The sequence below is a fragment of the Saimiri boliviensis genome, chromosome 1 (genome assembly GCF_048565385.1).
Source record: "Saimiri boliviensis isolate mSaiBol1 chromosome 1, mSaiBol1.pri, whole genome shotgun sequence".
NCBI lineage: Eukaryota > Metazoa > Chordata > Mammalia > Primates > Cebidae > Saimiri > Saimiri boliviensis.
This window is the reverse complement of record NC_133449.1, coordinates 82998151-83021952: the sequence shown is the minus strand read 5'-3', so window position 1 is coordinate 83021952 and position 23802 is coordinate 82998151. Positions and strand designations below refer to the sequence as shown.

Sequence of the window (23802 nt, the reverse complement as noted above, 5' to 3'; positions counted from 1 at the left end):
ATTGCATTGAGCTGAGATTGTGCCATTGCATTCCAGTCTGGGTGATGAAGTGAGACTCTTTCAAAAAAAAAAGAAAAAAGAAAAAAACATCTACGTAGTATATCAACTGCTAACCAGAAGTTATAGACCATCATAATTTTCCTTTTTATACTTAATCTGTGTTTCTAAACCTCTCTGCAATGAACTTATACTAGTTTTATAACTTGACAAAAAATTAAGCGAAAACATGATTCATCCACTATATCCCAACTCTGAGAACATTGTCTTCTATTAAATCGCCATTAAACAGTGAACAAAGCTTTGAAATTTGAAAGTTTTTAAAAGTGTTGTTATAGATTTTTCTCATGTTTCTAGTAATTGGCTAAAATGCTTTTGTGGTTCTCTGTTACAGCAAAGCAAATTAATTTATTTGTGTCTAGCTTGGATAGAGCAAATTATGTAGAATGCTCTGAAGCATAAATAAACACCAATGCAATACCTCAGAATACTCTATCTTGGGGATCTATTTTATCACTTACATTCTAGTTTTGGACACTGTGTGGAAATGCCCTGACTGCAAAAAGAGGGATATTTGGCAAAACGGGGGATCTTCAGACCATCCTTTGCCTTGCATGTGCCAAAGAAGACATCACCTACTCTGGTGCTTTAAATGGTGACATCTATGTCTGGAAAGGGCTCAATTTAGTCCGCACCATTCAAGGAGCACATAGTGTGAGTATTACCACGTGGAAATCCGTGGGTGATTTACTAAATAAGGTAAGACCATGAATTCCCTCCCTGTATTTTTCCCTTGTTGCTTTAGAATCAGAGGACCCTGCTGAACACTCCCCACTTGTGACAATTTCCTAAATTATATTTGCTCACTTAAAGGAAAATATATTTCAAAAGCATATAAAGTGATTAGCACTCACCTTAATTACTAATTGCTTGATTTGTGTTAATCATCCATGGTAGTTTGATGGAACATTAGAACTAGTTAATCATCAGATTCATCTTATAGGCACTTCTCAAGCTTCAGTATGCCCATCACTTTCTGGGGGATCATGTTAAAATGCGGATTCTGGCTTCATAGGTCTGGGATGATGTCACTGCTGCTCATCAATGGCCCATAATTTGAACAAGAAAGTTGTAGATAACTATGACTTTTACATTGGTTGGTAAGGTAGATTTTCCTCATTCTTCATGTTGAGGTGCAGTGTGTTACCTCCACATCAGTGTCATGAGCTCTTAAGATATAGTCAGAGACCACTGATAACTGCATACCTTCTGGTGGTCTACTCTGTAAGAACAAGGACAAACTTCTTGCCACTCTGCTCTCTTTTGACACAAAAGATAGTTGTATCTACAGATGATGAAATTGTCTCTACAAATGGGAAGATGATGTAAAAGATAAAGCCTATCATAGTGAATGGAAATTGGGTAAAGATGTTATTGGAAACAAACCTTTAGCTTGTCACCTCCAGATTGATTCCCTATACCTTTAATATCAGGAAGAGTTTAAGCAACTCTTAGAAAGAGCTATGACATTTCAGATCTTTCACTGTATGTTGCAGATGAATTTTCTTAGCTTTACTAATTATGAAACAGCTCTTAAGAGGTCAGTATTTGTCCTCATTCATAAAAGCAGCTGCCTTAGTAACCTAATTTTTCTTTTTACGCTGGATCTTATGTCAACATTATATTCTTGCAGCACTTTTGAACAAACCAAATTAAGTATTTTCCTGTGGAAGAGCATCTTTAAATTATGAAACTATTTCCCCTGTGAAAAAAATTCAAATGATGCTTAACAAGCTAACACAAATGCTATTCACATTTTCAATTAGGTTCAAGTGATACCTTTGTGAGCTCACTGAGGTACATTTCAGGTGCTTTTGTGCTTATAAAAGTGTTTGTTTCTAGCCTCATATCTCTAGTTAATTGTTTTAGGCAGCAACTTACATGAGACACCTCCATAGTTGTCTTTTCTCTACAAGGGCCACTTACCACATAAAAGAATTTATGATTCCCATATCTGCATTAATTATATTTTTTAATTAAAAAAATAAACTACCATATTTTTAGTAGTGGTAAAAGAGCACTTGAACTAGTTTGCTTTATTACGTTTTTTTAATGTAGCTGAGATGAACAGTATTATGAATGGCTTCTTGGTCCATTGTCAGCATTTCAATAGAGAACAAGGGGGTTTATTTTTGTTTTTGCCCCTTGTTATGTTTTAAAATCCACATTCAACTGTATTCATCATACTTAGGATGATTGCAGCATTGAGTATTACCTATTTTAATCAACAGGCTGGAATCTTTAGCATGTATGTGTGTGAAGAAGGCTTTGCCACTGGTGGGCGAGATGGGTGTATACGACTATGGGACACTGATTTCAAATCAATAACCAAAATTGATCTCAGGGAGACAGAACAAGGATATAAAGGTAATATATTTATTAAGCTTACCTGTAACTTGGGATGTGAAATACATTGTGAAGTTCTATATTCATATTTGTTTCTCTGTACCCTATTTTTAAAAGGCAGCTTATGTAAATATATTGAATAGAAGATCAAAACTATGTTAAAAGTAAATGGATGTCCTTTTTCCTGATTTGCACAAATGTATCTGTATGAACCAGCAATGCCGTAGCCAAAATAAGCATTCTGATGAAATTGCTGAGGTTTCAGGTGATGGGATTGTCAGTGACAAGGCTGAGAAGCTCTGGACAAGTTGGTTACCATAAAAGTGAATGTGCCCAGCCTCTGAAAACAAATGAGAGGAGAAATAAGACCAATTATTTTTTTAAAAATAGCGTTAAAGTAGTAGATACTTTAGATAGTAGGGATTAAGAGCAGGGGCTGACAGTCACATGGCATGGGTTCAAACTTGTTTTACCTGTGAGAGAGTTAAGAAATTGAATGTCAGTCTCAAACTCAGCGCATCTATTTTCCCATCTGTAAAATGGAGATAATACTAGCACCACCTCCCATAGTTGCATGAGGATTAACTATACTTGCAAAATGCTTAGAATGAGGACTAAATACACTTGCAAAGTACACTTAGCACTCAAATTGTTAGCTATTCTCACAGTATATAGGGTGTATATATCAGAATACAATACATCTTTTAAAATTTTCCTGATGGGCCTGTTACCTTTTGGCACATAAAGAGTTTGCGGCTGAGAGAGATTAAACAGGAAAACGTAATTGGAAAGACAAGCTGAAGTCCTAGCGCTGCTAACACGCTAAGCACAGATTGGGAGGCTCTGTTGGCGCCCACCGGTGCGCTCCTGCAGCTAGTGCCGGGGCAAGGGGATGCAGGACTGTGAGCCACGGGGTCTGCAGGATGAAAACTTGCCCGTTATTCTCATGAAGGGGAGTCTTTTTCAGTGAGGTGAGGGAGAACTTTCCTGAGCATCTGTTAAAGAAGACCCTGTGACATCAGGCTCAAAGTCCTCAACAGGCCTGAACAAGCTGTCTCTCATGGGTTGTTCCTCATGAAGCCCCTTGCTGGTGTGACCTAATGGCGGTGCTGCCACGGAGGGTTGTTCCGTAGTTCAAATCATGTGGCAGTGCACAGTGCTCTCTGCCGGCCTTGGGTAGATTTCAGAGAACTGGGAGATGATAGCGTAAACTGCATATCCTTCAGGCCATCCTCAAATAGTGTTGTTTGCAGTAAAACTTTTCTAACTGTTGAGCAACAGGGAAGTGAGCTGGATATTGTACTTCTGTTAATACCTGGAGGCCAGCTGCTATAGGTATCTGTGAAATACAAAAATGTACATTTAAGTCAACAAATCCAGGGTTGGACTGTTGTCTTCTCATTGGAGGCTCAGGATGCTGGTGTGCATACATTTCTTAGTACTCGGCACAGAGGGTGGCATGGGAAGTTGTAGAATTTGGTGTCTGCCTCCATGTAGGGACAAGGAGATAATCAAAGTCCTTAACTTCTCTGCCATAGAGTATGGGCCAGTGAAACTTGATCCAGAAAAAATATATCCAACAGATACAAGCAGGCAGATACCCATAAGAGCAATGTGTTTTTTAAAAAAAATGTACAGTAGCCAAAAATGTTTGACCCTGAACCATGAAACTTCTTGGTGTATCTTTCAAGGTAAACCAGAACCCAAAACATGTACTTTGAGAGTGGAGTCAACTTGCCAGGTGGGATTAGCGACCATAAACTGCCTAAACATGGGGGAGTGCCAACCAGAATTGATGGCTCTTTTTTGGCAGTCACTCCGTTTAACACATCCAAAACTTGTATCACATAATTAAGGCATAAATTTTAAAGCATGGGGATCAGGGAAGAAACCATGGGTTTACTCTGCTGTGCTTTTCTGCCCAATACTGAGTCCTTGAGCCAGGCTCTCTTGGGAGAAAGTTCAGGGACCAGTCCTGAATGAGGATCTCTGTAACCAGGTGTTGTACTGATGACATCAACTCCACAGCCAACTCCCGTCCACAGTCAGGACAGTCAGGGATGCCCTCCATCCTACATCAGTCTGAGATTCCCACCCCACCCTTGCCAAGATGAAAGCAGATCTGGGTGGTACACAGTGGTCATTGAGAACCTGAAACTTGCCTGCCCCTCGTAGGATGTGCCCTGTGCTGCCTGGGCTTGGCATTTATCAGGGTTTGGCATGCATTTTAGATGGCTTACTAATAAGGCAGTAGCCAGCGTTTTGTGGGGACAGACTGCTTTTAAAGGATGGTATGGATCGTGTTACAGTTGGAGTCCAAGGGAGTCATGAGAGAGGGGCTGGGGGCTGGGACGGAGCTCCTAGGAGAGTGAAGAGGGCACTGCTCGGCTCGCCGGCCCCACAGTGTGGATGCTCCAGATGACGTCTTTACTTTCAGAATTGCTGCTGACTACCAGTACCCTGAATTGCTTAGTATTTTACTTTAAACTGATCATATATCTTTTTAAAACTTCTCTTTAAACTTAGTAATGTTTGCGAAATGAGTTTAATATGCTGGGGTTTAATTTTTGCCCATGGAGCACTCACTTAAAATTATTCACCCCCTCAACCCACCTTGGGCAACAGTATCACTAAAGGCCACTGTGTATCATCAAGCATCAAAAGAGATGCTGGCCTTCATTCCAGCCCTCAGTGAAAAAACAACATACATGCAATATCAAAAGAAGAAATGCCTCCTGGTTTGAATTACTGGTAACAACCAAAGTCTGGCCCACCCATTGCTCCCAGCTCAGGGAGTTCTTGAGCCTGTGTGGACAGGGCCATGCGGGGAAACTTGCTGTGAATCGCCCTCTATGGGACTCTGTCGCACTCGGCCAGGCCTCAGTGCTATCATTCCACTGAAGCAAGGAAGGAGAATGTTGAGCTCCAGGGCTACTTTCCACAGCTCTGAATAGGGAGAGACTCTCAGAACTGGCCCTCCTATGGTCTTGGAGGCCGGCTTCCTGGACCATCCTGTGATGTGACAGCCTCTCGAAGGCTTGTGGAGGAATGCCCAAAGCCAAAGTAAGGTAGAAGACCCAAAACAAGCAGAGGAATTAAAAGCAATAGGATTTGAGCAGATAAAAGTAATCAAGAAGTAAATAGCCTTCTGGCCTATTTCAGCCGGGAAGCTATTTACTTCCCTTTCAGCCAGGCAATACGATAGCCTTAGTCCTTTGAACATTAGCAGAGAGCTGAGCAAAGAAGAGGGAAGGAAAAGGGAAGGAAAGAGGGTGGGAAAAGAACAAAAGATGGGAAAAGAACAGAAGATGGCCAGGTGTTCTCCTCACCCCCTGCCACTCCCTCCTCGCTTCCCTCAAAGAAGGCTCCGCTTTCTGTTCCACTTTTCTTTGACTGAAACGAATCAAGCATATTTGAAAGGAACAGATTCGGTCAAAGCAGGGTTAGACTTCCTTGTCTTCGGTTTGGCCATGAAGCTTCCTTGATCTGAGTTTGGACATAACAGTTTTATTTTATAAGAACTATCTTGATATAAATGAGCTTTCTTCTGTGTTTTTGCTATTTGTAAAACAGTGACACTCAAATTTATTTCAATGGAAATACAGTGATTTCTCATCTTATTCAAATAGCCAAATAGTTCTCTAAACAAATTTAGCAAGAGAATTAATCATGGCCATGGCCCAGTTCCCATGACATGGTATAGATAATTTCCTATGTTCTATAAATTTAAAAGTATTAGTGAAAATTAAGAAATTGCTGCTCCCTAGTGTTGAGGAATCTGAGGGTATTACCTAGTGTGCTACCTGTAAAGACTTCTGTTGCTCCCCCTGTAGATATCTGGAAGATTTACAAAATGAATCTGACAATTTCCAAGTTGTTTAATGCAAATCTTTGTAAGATTTGCATACATTTGCATCTTCTAATAACTATTAACTGTTAGCCATCCAAAAGTTTTAAAATGAACTAAGATGGATACTAACCTCAGAAAAAAATGATACGGCTTTATAATAAAGTGACATTATTAATCAATTCTCATACATCTTTGTAGTAGCTTGAGCTAATTAGGATACTTGACTTCCAGTAAAAACAATTAACCCCACTTTAGGTTGACAGTGAATCAGCTTGGAGATGGGTCAATTCACATCAAAAAGAATCGGTTAGGGTCAGATCTGACTCTCGGGGCTCCCTCCCTTCTGCTCAAGGATTAGTCAAAGAAAATCTCCCTCATATGAGGAAGAGGCCCATCCCTCAGTGAAGGGAATTGTAGTGTTTTCTTTGCATCAGTGACTTGTGTATCTTTTGTGAGTTACTGGATTTTTGCTGACTGGGTGTAAACAAGTTTCTCTAGCAACATGCAATCTAATTCACCCAGGATCCTTCATCTGCAATTCTGATAAGCCAAAAAGTTCAGAATACTGGAAGATTTTAAAAATAGCTAATTTGGCAGCAAAACTTGACCTGATATAAGGCTGTTGGGTGTCTTTATACATTTCATTATAGAAATAGGTAATTTCAAGGTGCTGCCCCAGTTCCTGCTGGATAGTCTGAAATGCAAATTTTTCTGAATGCCAAAATGCACCTGGCACCATAGAATTTCAGCTGTATGGGATGGTTGTCCTCCAATAGACATCTTAGTGAATGTAAAATTCTGGAATTTTCAGGCTGAGAGAGACCCTGGATGTAAGCGTAAATGGGGGGACCTCCCTCACTTCACGGATGAGTAGAATGAGGCCCAGGGTCATTTGCATCAAGCTCATTATAGGCTGAGGGCACTCATTCATACCTCACACCAACCTTTATGACAGTGCATGCTGAGTGTGATTACTTTTAATCACATTGATGATCTGGGTAAAATAATGAAGCTTAAATAGCTTGTAGTGGTGGCAAGAAAAGCCAAAATGAATTCTTAAAGTCCATCAACCAAAATGAATTACTTCTAGAATAATAAAACACTTTGAGTTAATGGTTATCAATGATTCTATCTAAAGGAATCCAGTAATTATTCTCACAGTATAAGATGTATTATTATTTGTCCTCTCAATAAACATCTAAGTGCCAGACCTGTGCCTAGGAACTGAATAGGAAGCTCTGAAAAGTAGACTTCAGTCAGGATTACATTTTAGGTGTGGGGGGAGATGTGTGGTTTTTTATTTTGTTTCATTTTTTCAACTGCCATCACACATTGTTGCTATGTCTAGTGGACTACACACTCCAAATCCAGAAAGATCCTGCATTAGGTGAATCACTGAGCAAGAATTGGAGGCTGAAGTTCCAGGACACAAGATGCCCTGCTTAGACTTGTCACCATCTCCACTGCCCCTTTCCTGGTCTGGGCCACCACCATCTTTCACACAGATACTGCGGTTGCTTTGTAACTTACCTACCTGCTTCAACCACCATCCTCTGCACAGCAGCTAGGATTGTTTGAACTTTATGTGAGCCAGATCACATTATTGCTTTCCTCAAAACCCTGCAGTGATTCACTTTACCCAGAGTCAAAGTCCTTATGGCAGCCCAGCACCCCTCTCCATTGCTCTGCTTCGCCCTGGCTGTTTTTTCCCCTCTGCCCTCCCAGTCTTCTCCCTCTGCCAGTGACACTGTTGGCTAGAATTTATATGACTACTTCCCTCCTCTCCTTCAAACCTTTGCTCAAATAAAGCCTGTCCTGATGACCACTTCTAGAATTATAGCTCATTCTGCCTCCACCACTCCAAGCATTCCAAATCCTTGTCTCCCGGGTCTACTTTTCACCTTATAACTTACAGTATCATTTCAGTGTTACGTTCTTGGCTGTTGTCTGTTTCCACAAGGGTGAGGATCTTTGTTCACTGATGCCTCCCACCCACTAAGGATGTGCCTGGTGTGTGCTGGAGTCCTGGAAGTAGCTGTCAGATGAATGAAGAGTGTGTCATGGGGCTGGAGTGTGGAGCCTTGTGGAGGAGTGCAAGTGATGAGGATGTGGAAGGAGGAACAGATAACTTGGTTTCTTTGTGTCAGCTGGTGGCATGCAAGCTTGCATTCCAAGGGCCAGCTATAGGAGGTCTTGGAGATTCAGGGAGTCACATGATATGGTCAGATCTCCACTTAGTTCTTCTGCCAGAGAGCAGACTGGGGCGGGATAGGATCAGAGGTGGGAGCCCAGGTTATTCTTCCCACTGTTCATGTTTATTGCTGTGTTTATTCGTTGGAGTACAGTGATGGTCATTTACTGTAGCAGCTCTCACCAGGAGTGATTTTTGGACATTTGACATTGTCTGGAGACAGTTTTCATTGTCACAGCTATAGGGTTGTTACTGGCATATGTGGATAGAGGCCAGGGATGCTGCTAAAGTATTAGAATGGACAGGATAACCCCACAGGAAATTATCCGGCCCCAAATGTTGATAGTGTTGTTTGCAAGAACCCTTGCAGAGAACATCCAAAAGATGAACTCTCAAACCTGAGAACACCCTTGTTTACAATGCCAAAATAAGCACATCCTATTCTCTGGTCCTGCAGGTGGCTCCATTACTCACCTCTTGCCTTTGTCACTGCGCTTCCTGTGTGCCTGCCGTTTTTCTTTGGGCATGCCCTTCAGCCTCACTGTTCTGCTAAGAAGGAGGAGGAACACTGCAGAGGCATGTGGCACAGGAGCTAGAGACAGATTTGCAGCCAGGAGACGCGGTGGCGTTGTGTGCTCAGGCTCCACATGTGTCAGATAGAGGGCCGCCAGCCTGGCTTGCTGTGTAGTAATTCCTCTGTAAATACCACTCCTGAGCCAGCCTTATGTAAAAGCTAGCCTAGGTGGATTCCCTCCCTGGGTGGGAGACCATGGGCTCGGCTGTGTGCTCTGATGTCTCACTAGGCTTTGTGGATCTTTCACAGTTCCTGTGGGTATACGATTTTGGATCCTGTGAAGTGGGTTTTGAAATAAGCAGAGATTTTGTAAAAAGAAACCTTCCCTATGAATTCTGCTGGAGATTCTCAGGCAGGGAGCCTTTATGAACGGGAGCAGCAGGTCATAGGCAGTCTGCACTGAGGATGACCGGCAGCCCCAGCCCTGCGACTGACTTCGCTATTCAGGGCCAGTGCTGAATGCCCTCTCTGTGGTGCATACTCTACGCACAGGATCCCACTTAATCCTCCGACTCCCCTAGGGGTCCCCTGGCAGGGAGGCTTCTCAGGCCAAGATCCAGGTGGTCACACAGGGCCTGTGCTCAGACGGGCCCTGCGGTTGGTTGTGTGCTTTGCTGTCACTTCCCTGGAATTCTTAATCAGTTTTTAGCAAGGGGCCCCACACTTCTGTTTTGTACTGGGCTCCAAAATCATCTGTTTATGAATCCTGGGGAGATGCATGTCTTCCTTCCTGCATTTCTTTCACATTTCCAAACTTTGTCTCCAGCGTTACCCTTAGAACATCAGAAACCCCTGCAAGGCCCAGAGCTCCTGTGCTCAGGCTCCAGGCTCCCTAGGTGACCTCAGCCACCCCCTCCTGAGGGGCTGCAAGGGCAGGGGGCTTTGAAGGTCTCTGCTGTCTTTTCCACACCCTCTCCCAATACTCCCTCTTAAGTCTGGGTGAGGTTACTCTTTCTCTCCCTCTTGCTCTTATTACCTTTTACTGCTCTCACTCAAGGCACTCCTTGGTATTGCATCCTTAATAAGGTTACATTTACAGGAGACAGCCATGACCTTGTCTTGTTTTATATTTGGTACCATGTACTGGGCATACATTCACAGAGGTGGAAAATAATTTTGTGGGGAAGAGTATTAACTCCACACTTGAACTGCCTGAAGCCTCATTTTTTTTCTCCCTATTGCTTGCTTGCTCTGTGACTTTAGGCAAGTAATACAAACTTGCTATGCTGTTATTTCCTCATCGGTTCATGGCGTATTTACTGGCCCCATTGAGGGCCTGGTGCTGTCCCTGGCATTAATGATAATGCCACCTCCTGAGCACTCATGGGCACCAGTGGACACACGGCTCGGTCATGTCGGTGAGGATCCTTGCTGCCCACCTGCCGGGCTTGCTTGTTTGACTCAAAGTCGACTTCGCAGAGGTTTTACTGCCTTTTTAGCCATTTGCTTATCATCCTTGGGCTTTCTGATCCAGTGGGGTAGAGTTTGCTAGCATGCAACTGAAGAACCACTGTGTTAGAATCAACTGAGACCAGCCAGGCATTCTGAATTTTCAACACTCTGACCTGTGAGAACATACTAGCTGGAGAATGGCTTGAGCAGGCAGTGGTTCTCAGCCCTGGGGAGATACTCTTGCTCCACTCCAGACCAACTGGGAGGAGTCTCTGGAAGGGGCACAAGCCTCGGTATCTTTTAAATGCTCTCTCTATCGATGCTGGTGCAGAGTAAGAGTTGGGAACAACATGCCTGGGCCTTTACCGTATTAGGCCTTGGAACACAAGATTTAAGAACACTGTTAAGTACATGCTTCTCTCTGCTTTCAGCTTTCCCCTCTTGGGCCAAATAATGAGGAGAAAAAGGCATTTTCTTTCTTAAATGGTTTATAATCTGTGTGCGTTGGAACATAGTCTTTTCCTCTGTGAGTTTGCAGTGCTAGCACATCAAAATTATAGCAAATGACAAAAACTAAGTTGTAACACAGGGCAAAGTAACTGAGAGACTCTAGGAAAGGCCCATGGGCACGTCTTCATAGCTCCTGGCACTGACGCCTTACGGAGCTTGGATGTGATCATACGTATAGCAAGTTGTTCTGTGCTAAGGTGTGAACTTAATAAAAAGATCCTGCAAAGCACAAAACCCTGCAGGTTAAAATATTAGCATAACATATTTTGATTGATTCCTTCATTCCGTGCCGGACACTGGGTCAAGTGTTGTTGCATTGAATTTTCACAATGTTATGAAGTGTGAGTGCTAATATCTCCACTTTACAGATGGAGGAACTGATGATACGAATGATTAAATACCTTACTATGTCACACAGTTGGGAAGGGCTGGGGTATAAATCCAGTTCATGTTTCACTGTTCAAAATAAACTAGTGGTAGAAAATAAGCAATGTCTCTTAGTAATGCAGTCCAATTTTATATTCACAGACTAGATCTCCCCATGGCCAGGCTTCAGGACTGTAGCAGAGGGGTTTGGAAGGATGTTGCTTCCATTCTTTGGTCTGAATATAAACTCAGGGCTGTGGACTAGTGAGAATTTGGTCTTGCCGTTAGAGGATTTTTTGGTTTAGATGGGTGGTTTGCTCTCTACTGCCATCTGCTGGCTCTCTCTACCAAGCACAGGCCAGAGAAACCATATTTCTTGTCACAAGTGGCACAGGCCATAGTGTCGAAATGTGGACACCTCATCCCTGTGGTAAAATGCCTTCAGTTCACACCATCAAAAGTAACAAAGATGTGTTTTTCTCCAGAATAGATAACTTCTGCAGTTTTAAATAATTAGGATGGTTTCTCCCGTTTCTCTTAACTACTGGTGGGTTTCTAACCATATTCCAAATACTAGCTTATCTTTCTCTGACCCTAGAGCAGAATATAAAGGAGTGTTAGACAATTTCATTATCTTCCAATGCTGCAGCTTCCCTGGCCAGCCCCTCTGGGACATCATGATTATATTTCTGTTCTCTGGGTTTGTGTCAGAAGTAAAAACAAAGCCTGGCTAGACAGGAGAAGTGAATTAGTGTCAGAACTTTGTCAGGGATATGCCACTCACCAAGTCTCACCAGCAGGTGCCCAGAAGAGACTGTGTGGTTCTCTTTACCACTCTTGCATGCAGAAGAACAATTAGGTTTAAAAAGGATGGAAATAGGATGTTAGTAGAAAGCATGAATACAGCTTTTGATCTACTGATGTCTTCCTATTTAAAATGGTTATCTTAGGAATGAGAGTGATGCGGTATTGTATCTATCACCTGGTAGACAGACCCCATGAGGTTGACTTGTCTGATGTGACAAAAGACGGTTGTTTAAAGAACTGAATACTTATGGAGAGACCCAGTTCTCTGAGAGAAAATGTTCACAGCTCACTAAGTTGATATTGCAAACCCTGAAAATATGTAGCAAATCCTTCTCTTGTTCTCTTCCCTTCCACCCATACACAGCCAGAAATAATCCCTATCAGTTTACCCTCATTGCCTTTGCTAAGTGTGAAGCTTTGCCCTTATGTTGGTTAGTTCCGTGGAACCCTTTTTCAAGTGAAATCAGAGATCGTGTGGTGCTGAGGGAAATGCAGCTGTGGGATCCTCAAACTCCTGCCTCTTGCTGTCCCATTTCCGGGCCCTCTCCTTGCCAGGACCCTGGCACCCTTCTGAGGAATCCCGGAGCTCCCTGGATGTGGTCTGAAAAATACTGAGTGCCATGTGACTTGACTGGTTCATTAGTCTGGACTGAGTTGGAAGGTTCATCTTTGTTCCTGAGCCTCTTAACATTTTTTAAAAGACAAGATAGGCTGGGTGCAGTGGCTCATGCCTGTAATCCCAGCACTTTGGGAGGTTGAGGCGGGTGGATCACGAGGTCAGGAGTTTGAGACTAGCCTGGCCAATGTGGTAAAACCCCGTCTCTTCCAAGAAATACAAAATTAAGCCAGGAATGATGGCAGTCGCCTCTAATCCCTGCTACTCGGGAGGCCGAGACAGAAAAATCACTTGAAACCAGAAGGTGGAGGTCTCAGTGAGCAGAGATCACCATTCCGCTCCAGCCTGGGCAAAAGACGGAAACTCCAATGTGGGTGGGGCGGGGGGAAGACGAGATGACAAGATATATGTATTTTTAATGTTGATATTTAATTCCAGGTGGTGGGTTGTTGCAGTAGTGTTTTTTTCCTTGCTGAATTTGTTTCCCCAGATAAGATTAAAAATAGCAGGACAATAAATACAGTAAAAAAGTGGATTATTCTGTTTTTGCTGATGTGGGAATATCATTAACTTTTTCCTTCCTGATAATGCTGAAGAATACAACATTAAATCTTTTCTATAATACAGCATAAATATATGCTTGACCAAATAGAGCTCCAGGTCCTTGAGAGAAATTTCTGCTTGCAAGTCATTTGGCCTTGTGAGAGCAGACATGCTGTTGGAGGCCTTGGGGAGAATTGGTGTGCTCTGGCTTACAGTGAAGATGTGGATTCCAGGCCTGCCTGGAAAAGGGCAGTGTCTTTAAAACAATCAAAGGCATTACAAAAGGACTGGGATCTGAATATTCAACAACAGTCAAAATATATAACATGTCACTAAGAGATATAACGTATATGTCTATATGTGTATACAGTGTATGTGTATATAGGTATACACATTCATTTGCATTACTTTCGTGGGTTTTTGGTGCATGGATATCTGCTTACATATGCCTGACCCCTTCTTAAAATGTCAGCTTCATTAGGGCAGGCGCCCAGCTTGTTCACTGTTAAGCTCCAGTGTCAGGCACAGAGTAATGCTGAATAGAAACTTCTGGAATAAAGGAATGAGTAGATCCCTTCTTTGAATGTTCTTACTAACAGGGGTGGTATCTTTTATTCCTTGGCATCTCAAGAAATGTTTGTGATTTAGATGTTTTATTTCATTTGCTCAGCAATCTTTATTGAGCATCTACCACGTAACAGTCACTGTGCTGGGTACTGAGGATACAGCAGTAAATAAAACTGACAAAATTCTCTTCACAGACCTTTCTGTTCTACTTAGAGGAAGCAGACAATAAATACAGTAAAAGTAGATTGTTTTTTGCTGACGGTGAAATACCACAGACTCTCTTTCCTTCCTCATGATGCTGAAGAACAAAGCATCAAACCGCTTGTGTCATAAAACTGTAGACGATGCAAGCCTGCTGGGGAGACAAGTAATTCAGCCCCTCCCGCCAAGCCCCTGCAGGAGCTGAGAGAAACACCAGGGAGAAAACAGGAATATGTTGACTCATGAGTGGTAATGAAACCCAGAGCAGAGCAGGAAAGAGATCAGGACAAGGGGGGCCAGTAGCAACAGGATCGTGGGTGCAAAGCTGTGTGGTCCTCCACAGCTGAGCTGCATGCCCTGTCAGCTTGCAGTAACATCCTAACTGCTTTCACCATACATCTGTCCTTCTCATCCTTGAAAGTCCATCCCGATGTTTGCAGTGGAGAATTTTGAGTGATTGACCCTGAGCTAGCGTTGCCAAGGTATCTCTATTCCTCCTGGCGGGAATAATACATCTGCCTGTGTGCTTTCTCCTGCCGTTTCAAGACCTACAGCAATGAATTCAGAGCAAGGAGTAAGAGTTATCTCACGTAGTATTTGTTTAAAGCCTTGTGCCTAGAAAAAATTACTTAAAGCGTTATCTCTTTGGATCCTCTCAAGACCACAGTGAGGTGATTAAGATGAAGATTACAGTTAGGGTGTCCATATAACCCAAATTACCCCTTCTGTTCACCCAGCATCCCAACTGGCTTAGTATTTGTCTTGGATTTTTTTTTAAGTCAGTCTTGCTCTGTCACCCAGGCTGGAGTGCAATGGCATGATCTTGGCTCACTACAACCTTTGCCTCCCAGGCTCAAGTCATTTTCATGCCTCAGCCTCCCAAGTAGCTGGGACTACAGGCCCACACTACCGCGTTCAGCTAATTTTTGTATTTTTAGTAGAGATGGAGGTTTCATCGTGTTTGCCAGGCTAGTCTCAAACTCCTGGCTTCAAGTGATCTACTTGCCTCAGCCTCCCAAACTGTTGGGATTGCAGGCATGAGCCACGGTGCCTGGCCGTTTTTTGTTTTTTAATAGACTTTATTTTTTTAAGGTAGTTAAGGTTAAGAAAAAAATTGAGAAGGTACAGAGACTTGCCATGTACCCCTTCCCACCCGCAACACACATGCATAGCTTCTGTCACTATCAGCATCCCCCACCAGAGTCGTACATTTGTTCCAGTGGGTGAATGTACCTTGACTGGACATTACCACCCAGAGGCCATAGCTCACATTAGAGTTCACTCTTGGTGTTGTACGTTCTGTGGGTTCTGACAAATGTATAATGACATGTCTCCACCATTATAGTGTCCTACAGGATAGTTTCACTGCCCTAAAAATCCTCCATACTCTGTGTGTTCATCTCTCTGCCCTGGATTTTTCATTTTGCAGTAAATAGGTCTTAGAATTTTATAACTGCAAATATTTTGATTGAACTGTTTATTAGGTCTTTCAACATAGGAAAGCTACTTTCTTAGATAGTTCAAAATATTATGTACATTTAGTTTTAGAGCCTCTCACACTTAAAAGGTGTTCTAATTGGAATGACAAATTACATGGTCACCATAATTATGCTCTACATCTTAAGGGGAGAAAAATTGGTCCCCAGCAAGGAGCACTCCTGTGTCTAGCCAGTTGGGCCTAGAGCAGGAGTAGAGCCCGGGTCCTCAAGCTTCTGGTACTCTCTATCCCAGAGACACAATGCCTGCTGGGGAGGCAACACGGAGCTCATCACATCCTCACCTTGTTGTAAAGTAGTTAGAAAAGTGATATTGCTTCTGTATTTCTAAATCGGATTAGAACATTCACTGCCTAAGCAAATAACAAACCCGTTAAGGAACGGAATAGACTGCAAACAATCCAAGAGATCAAGACTTGGGCAAGTGAGGACCTTCCTAGGGAGGGTGAAACACTACTACTGAGATGGAGGTATGGTCTTAAAAGGAGTACTCTGCTTTTGGAGAAGACTCCATAAATCAAGTTGGTGAAGAACAGCATCTTCATTGATAAATGTTTGATGGTATTTTAAGACTAAAATTGGAGTTTCATTTGCATATTTCTGAGACACAGTGTATCTATTCAGTAGGATGTATCTAGATTCTGATCAAATATGTATTAAACTTGCCTAATATGATAATTAGCTGTTCTGTAGTATCACTCACATATAATTTTAACACAATGTTATTGTTCCTAAAGGAAGGAAATTATTTCGAAGTTTAGGTTTTCATAAAGACCAATTTATCATCTTATATTTACTTTAAGATACAGTATTTAAAATATATTCTACTGTTAAAGACCAGCCTAGGCAACACATAGCAAGACCTCATCTCTACAAAAAAGAAAAAAATTAGGCCAGGCATGGTGTTGCATGCCTGTAGTCCCAGCTACTCGGGAGGGTGAGGCAGGAGGATCACTTTGAGCCCAGAGGCTTCAGTGAGCTATTGTGCTACCACACTCCAGCCTGGGCAACAGAGTGAGATCCTGCTTCTTTAAAAAAAAAAAAAAAAAAAAAAAAACACAATCCTGCTGTAGTTTTCTACATAGTTATCCTAAGTCAAGGAAAAGCAGCCGCTTTTTTTCACAAACTAGATCACGAGGGGTAGCAGAAACATCCAACACTTGTAAGGAAATAACACAGAATGGTGGCAGAGTTTATTTTCCATCTCCAGGAGACTCTAAGATGTGTCACTTTTGATACTATCCTGCTTAAAGGGTATTTACTTTAGGCTTTTTTGGTTTTTGGTGAGTAGTGTGAAGATTTGCTTCTGTTTTACTTATTTTTGTCAGGCCTCTCTATCCGGAGCGTGTGCTGGAAAGCAGACCGCCTTCTAGCAGGGACCCAGGACAGTGAGATATTTGAAGTGATTGTGCGAGAGCGAGACAAGCCGATGTTGATCCTGCAGGGCCACTGCGAGGGTGAGCTCTGGGCTCTGGCCCTGCACCCCAAGAAGCCTCTGGCTGTGACAGGCAGCGATGACCGCTCTGTCAGGTGAGGCCCCACCGGCCGCCACTGTCATCTCTCTGACTTCTTTGAGATGCATTTATTTGCCCAAATGTGCTTATTAATAGAAGGATAAAGTGTGAACAGAACCACACAGTCTCCAAATGAAACATTAAGACACGTAGCTCAACAAGTGGGTTTCTTGGCATTTTGCTGCTGCTGTTGTCTTTCTTGGCCGCCTCTCAAATCATGAAAATGTTTTTAGAAGGGAAAAATACAATGAATATTGGTAAGGCTGGCTTACAGTTCTTTCTAGTTGGAGACGTAAGAGCTAAGCACACTCATCTGTGATGAAATCATACTGTCCCCTCATGCCCTGGGTCCTCTGCAGGGGACTGCATGGAGATTTTACAATTTCATTAGAGACTCTCTTGTTCATCATCATTAGAACTTGAATTCTGATTCTCAAAATTGTCTTAAGCACATGAGTAAACTGTTATTTCTTTTGAAATTCTCAGACGAAATTTTGAACCACATCATCAGATCAGAGAGTCATGGGGCCTGAGAGAATAGTTTTCTCAGGGCCTCCAGCTTTCTTGCTATGGATCATTTTTACTCTTTGAGTGCACAACTGGGTAAAATGAGCACAAAGACTTATGCTTCCAGTATTTTTTGTACCTATTAAGGGACTGAACATATGATTTAAAGGTTTGAGATGAATATTATCCCAATTTCAGTATTTTAGTATTTAGATATGCTCAATGACAGGCCAGAAAGAGAGAGAGTGTGAGAGGAAGAGACTGATCAGTCGATTAAATGGCTGCTGCCTCTGGGTTTTAATAGCTAATATAGAACAATGTAAACTGGACTAGAGCTCAGCACTTCCCTCCTCGCTTATTTTGTATGTTTATGAGTTTAATCAAGATATAATTAGTGTATTCATTAATTCTATTTTTTTCCATCTCTACCAAGCATGAAAACCTCATTGATCTGAAAATCAATGAGAACAATTAAAACAACTATTGTTCTCTCCTTTGTGACATAGATGGTTATTTGGTTTATTCTTCACTGTATTCACTTCCTCCTTTTCTGTTTTTCTCTTCCTGTTACTCTGAGTTTTCCCACTTATTCATACACCTGTGAAACTCATTCATGCTTATCCAGAAAGAAGTGATTTCAAGGAAGTCCTTCGCTTTTATATTTTAACGCTGTTGAGTCTCAGAATTGCAAACGTCCCTGAGAAGCCCTGACTGCCTGAATCTTATTTCTTTTAACCATTAATTTGACTAGAATCTTTAATGCATTTTTATACTAAGTATTAAAATTTGGAAAGGCTAAAAGTCATCATTTCTTGAGAAACATGAGCATAGTGACTTTAGAGGATAATACAGTTTACTGATGAGTGATGGTTTCTTTACTAGTAACTCGAGGCTTGCATTGCTTAAAATAGTGCAAGGTTAAAACAACATGAGATCATGAATAATGGATGAGGCACTGAGAACATACTCAGTTTGAGGCTGCACAGTACGGGCTGCCTAAGGGACTGATAAACTACTTGCAGCTCAGCATCATAAGGGATGTACCCCACCCCTTCTGATGGCAGAAGGCTTTGAGAGAAACCATGCTGCGTGTGACTTAGTCTTGTCTATTGCGGAGCTCTGGCTTCTCAGTCCCCCAGCAGACAAGATTGTTTGTGTTAAGAGAAGACTGTCTTTAAAGGAGTACTAACTGATGAGAATCAGATGCCACAACTGCAACCAACATGTAAAGCCTTATTTGTATCTTCAGAGATTTCATTCAGGTTGACTCACTTTGGGGTGCCTGCCCGGCTGTAGGTGTTGTGGAGATGGGAGTGTGTGCTGAAGGCTCTGTTTGAGCTTCTCTTGCCCATTGCTAGCCCCTTCTCCAGCAGTGACTGTGTTCACCAGCCAGGAGTCCTGTGAGGTGTCCACCCCATAAAAGTAGACCCATCAGCAGTGGGGCGCCGAGGGAGCTTGTGAGGAGCAACGGCGGGGATATCATTTGCTCTTCTTCATCTCAGACACGTCTTCTTCCTAGGAAGGCCAACAAATGTAATGTGTATTTCAATCTGTGTGTGCTGAAGTAACTGTTATTAGAAAGCACTTTTATATATTTACATACATATATAATGATATTGATACATGTATATTGATATGTAGATTTATATTTATATTGAGAGAGATATATATTGATATGTACTTTTTTTTTTCTTTTTTTTGAGACAGGGCCTTGCTCTGTTTCCCAGGCTGGAGTACAGTAGTGTGGTCATAGCTCACTGCAACCTTGAACTCATAGGGTCAAGCCATCTTCTCACCTCAGCCTCCCGAGTAGCTGGGATTACAGGCATGCCCCACCGCACCCCCAGCTATTTTTTAAATATTTTACAGAGATGGAGTTTCACCATGTTGCTCAGGCTGGTCTTGAACTCCTTGGCTCAAGTCATCTTCCTGCCATGGCTTCCCAAAGTGCTGGGATTATAGGTGTTAGCCACTGTGTCTGGTGCATACTTTTTAAAAAGCTAATAATAATGGTATCTTATCCTATAAGTACTTCTTAACTTGTATGTGTGATGAACAACCCTTGGTATACATGAAGGAATGAAGGACAACTTTTAATTTTCAAAGAGAAGATAACATTTTGTATAAGGTGGTGTTTAAAATTTAAATCTTCTTCTTCTTCTTCTTCTTCTTTTTTTTTTTTTTTTAAAGTCAGGGTCTTGCACTGTCACCCAGGCTAGAGTGCAGTGGCAGAATCAGCCTTGAACTCCTGGGCTCAAGTGACTTTCTTGCTTCTGCCCCCCAGATAGCTGGTACTACGGGCGCACGGCACTACATCCAGATAATTTTTGTATTTTCTGTAGAGACTGCGTCTCCCTGTATTGCCCAGGGTAGTCTCAAACTCCTGGGCTCAAGTGATCCTCCTGCCACAGCCTCCCAAAGTGCTGGGATTTCAGGCATGAGCCATCATGCCCAGCCCTGAATTTTTTTTTGTTCTGTGAATCTCAAAATTTTTGGCAATGTTATCTCATTTTCTCATTCTTGCTGGTTTCCTTCAAATAATGAAAATGACCCAAAGAAGCACTAAAACCCCTTTCCAGATTCAATGACAGGCCATGATAAAGGGCTCTGGTATGACGTTCCTATGTCTTTTCTTATTACTATTGGTGTGATGAGCAGGTCTTCTTGCCTTGGGCTGGCCGATGACCATGGGAAGTTGGTTTTGTTTTGTATTGACTTCGTTCTTGTGCCTAGGCTATGGAGCCTGGCCGATCATGCCTTGATCGCCCGCTGTAACATGGAGGAGGCGGTTCGCAGTGTAGCTTTCAGCCCTGACGGATCTCAGCTGGCCCTGGGCATGAAGGACGGCTCTTTCATTGTTCTCCGAGTCAGGCACGTACTGATGCTGAAAATGGTATTTAGAAATGTTCTTGTGTTAAATGTTACGATGTTCCTGGTCATAATATGTGCCAGGACCTGAGGGAAAATCCATTTACCCGTTCAAATAGGAATACTGTAGATCTACGATCCCCTATCTGTAATTCCAAAGTCCTGACACTCTGAAAATACAAAGTTATTTGATAATTTGGCAGCACAGCCTAACCTAACAAACTGATGTGAGGCTGTTTATAATCTAGTAATCTCTTAGGAATAATCATGTGTCATGTGATTTGCTGCAAAAGTATTGTGTTTAATACAGGGTGCTGCCCCAGCCCCCACTGGGGATGTTACATAATATATTGTATATTAACCTTTCTAAAATCGAATGAATAATGAATTCCCAAGCACATCTAATTCCAAGAGTTTCGGATAAAAGATTGTGGGCTTTCTAGTAAGCTGAGAAAAGAGGAAGGAAGAATAAAGCAGCATCCAGCAGCACCAGATGTTTAGAGGTGAGCTTCAGTAAAAGATTTCTTCTACCCATAATTGATACTAAAATGGAATATTTCCGATTTACTAACATCCTATATAATTTTTACTGGAAACAATTATGATCTACCCTTGCAATTCCTCTGAACGCATTTGTTGTTCTCTCAACTCACATGTTTTGTGAGTACAGAAAAGAAAATGCAGCTATAAATTAAATATTGCCTGTTTTGCACAGAGAATTCTCTGTAGCTGTGATTGAAGAATGATCTTAGCACAGTTTATTACACTAAATTCTCACTACCAACCACATGTAACTCATTACTGAACTAGTGGGCACCATTTTCTTTTTCTGCCTAGTGATGTGTGAAAAGATGGCTAAATACCAGATTTCTTTTTTAATTTCTTCCCAAGTCCTCCCACCAAAAAAAAAAAAAAAAAAATTCTGCACGCCTATTTTATGACATGATAGTACACTATAATGCTATTAATAAATGATAGCAAGTATGAGGGACTGTTAATGTAGAGTGGCTATTTGGTATTCTTTATGCATCCAGTTTCTTTTAGAGTTAATGAAGCCATCTTTACTGGCTCAGGGGAAGTGCTAGTCATAATCCTGTCTCACAGTTGTAGGAGAAAAATAACCCCAGTGAGCTTTCAAATGTGAACAGAAATTCTTAGAAGAATCTGGTCAGAAACAAAACATTTCAGTGACTCACTGTATTCATGACAGTGAAATGTTAAATGATTACATCACAGTTTACTATTTAAAAAGGTAATTTTCTTTTTTGACTTGATCTTTTTGTGACAATAGGTGTCAAGCTTAACAGTCACTAGTTTATCTTAAAGTATAAAAAAGATCACTTATTTATGCTACTTTTGATATATTCTACCTTTTTCCATGGTAGAATATATCATGGTTATATTCTTTTATTAATTTTACAGACCTCAACTTTTGAAACAAAAGTTTTAGGGGAAAGTAATATATAGTTAAACATGAAAGAAAAATTCATCTTTTTAAAATTTTAAAAATTGATACACAATAGATACACATGTTTTCAGGGTACATGGAATTGAACACATTCATATAATTTGTGAAGATCAAATCAGTGTAATTGGGCTATCCATCACAGTAAATATTTGTCATTTCTTTCTGCTAGAGACATTAGAATTACTCTCTCCTAGCTATTTTGCAATATATGATAGATTATTGTAACCTGTAGTTAGCCCACTGACCTATCAAATGCTATGTCCTATTTCTTCTGTCAAACTGTGGTTTGTGCCCATTAATCAACCTCTCTTCATCACAAATGTGCGTTTTGTTAAATTTTTTGTTTTTACTTTGGAAGCCCAAAATATCATTTAAACAGTGTAGTATTCTCCTAAAATTCCATAAATTTTAAATAATACCATTTTATCTATTTCCTCAAAAGTTAATTCTTTAATCTCTGCAGGTTTGGCTCTCTTTCAACACACTTCTTTTTCTGACACATATATTTTAAAACTTGACTTGGATTTTCTATTTGTTGATTTGCTGCTTATCATTTTGCTTTTTATTCTTATAGAGATATGACGGAAGTAGTTCACATCAAAGATCGAAAAGAAGTCATTCATGAAATGAAATTTTCTCCAGATGGTTCTTACCTTGCAGTGGGATCCAATGATGGCCCAGTAGATGTCTATGCTGTTGCCCAGAGGTATAAGAAAATTGGAGAATGCAACAGGTCCCTTAGCTTCATCACGCACATTGACTGGTCCTTGGATAGTAAATACTTACAAACTAATGACGGTGCAGGAGAACGATTGTTCTACAAAATGCCATGTAAGTCGTATGACGGCCTTGGATGTTTCTGAAAAGCAAAATTTTGAACCAGGTGAAGGAAATGCAGGAGAAGGATTACGGCTCTTTTAGAATTTGTACAGCAGGTTTTCTGGTTTTTGCCGGAAAGCCCCTGCCTGTCACAAGATCCCAAATAACAAACATTTTAAAGTGTAATGAGTTGGAACATGTTAAATTAAAAATTACTACAGAAAAAGGGAGACCATGAATGAAATTTAAAAACAAGGCATAGACCAGGCACAAATTCTTGTCATTGTTATAATGGACAAAATATACGTATCTAGAATATATAAAGAATGCCTAAGGATAAGGTAGAGGAGGAAAAAATCTAGAAAAATAGGCGAATCTCAAATAACCAATAAATGACTAGAATCAGGGAAATGATAATTAAAGCAACAGTAAAGTACCATTTTACACTATTTAGATTGGAAAAGTGTGAAGGTGAGAAGAGGGGAAATGGAAACCACATATGCTCCTGGTGAGAACATGCACAAAGGCACGTGCAAAGGATGTTTGCTCTAGCTGTGTTTGTAATAGCCAAAAATGAGTCACAACATCTAAATGTTTATCAGCATGAGGAGAGTTCAGTTAAATATGGTATCGTCATACAATAAAATACTATAAAAAACTTGAAAAAATTAAACTAGAGCTACTTGCATCAGTATGGATAGATCTGAAAAACACAATGCTGAGCAGACAAAAGAAAGTTGTAGAAAGGTATATATAGTATACAGTCATTTATATAAACTTCTAGGACATGAAAAAATTCAGTATTATTTACGACCGTATATGTATATAGTAAATGTTTTAACAATGTATGGGAATGATAAATACCTCATTCAGGGTGTTGGTTACCACTGAGAAAGCAGAGAGATGATCTTGGAAAGAATAACCCAATGGGGCTGGGCGTGGTGGCTCATACCTGTAATTCTAGCACTTTCGGAGGCTGAGGTGGGCAGATCATTTGCAGTCAGAAGTTCAAAACCAGCCTGGCCAACATGGTGAAGCCCCATCTCTACTAAAAACGCAAAAAAAATTAGTGTGGCTTGGTGGTGGGCACCTGTAATTCCTGCTACTTGG

The 23802-nt window shown here is 41.3% G+C and overlaps 1 protein-coding gene and 1 non-coding gene across 7 annotated transcripts in view; both read left to right on the top strand.

Moving 5' to 3' along the window:
• Positions 1-23802, top strand: part of EML6 (EMAP like 6) — a 298470-nt gene that overhangs the window by 152131 nt on the left and 122537 nt on the right. For 4 of the 6 annotated variants that reach the window (XM_074400077.1, XM_074400066.1, XM_074400057.1 and 1 more), the window contains 5 exons: positions 526-711; positions 2289-2424; positions 16845-17046; positions 20271-20408; positions 22448-22704. In XM_074400077.1, coding sequence (XP_074256178.1) covers positions 526-711; positions 2289-2424; positions 16845-17046; positions 20271-20408; positions 22448-22704 — 919 coding nt within the window. The other 2 variants (XM_074400081.1, XM_074400082.1) reach the window with 2 other exon arrangements.
• LOC120362195 (U7 small nuclear RNA) lies at positions 22775-22836 on the top strand. Its single transcript, XR_005578160.1, has one exon. It is a non-coding gene; the product is annotated as a U7 small nuclear RNA (small nuclear RNA).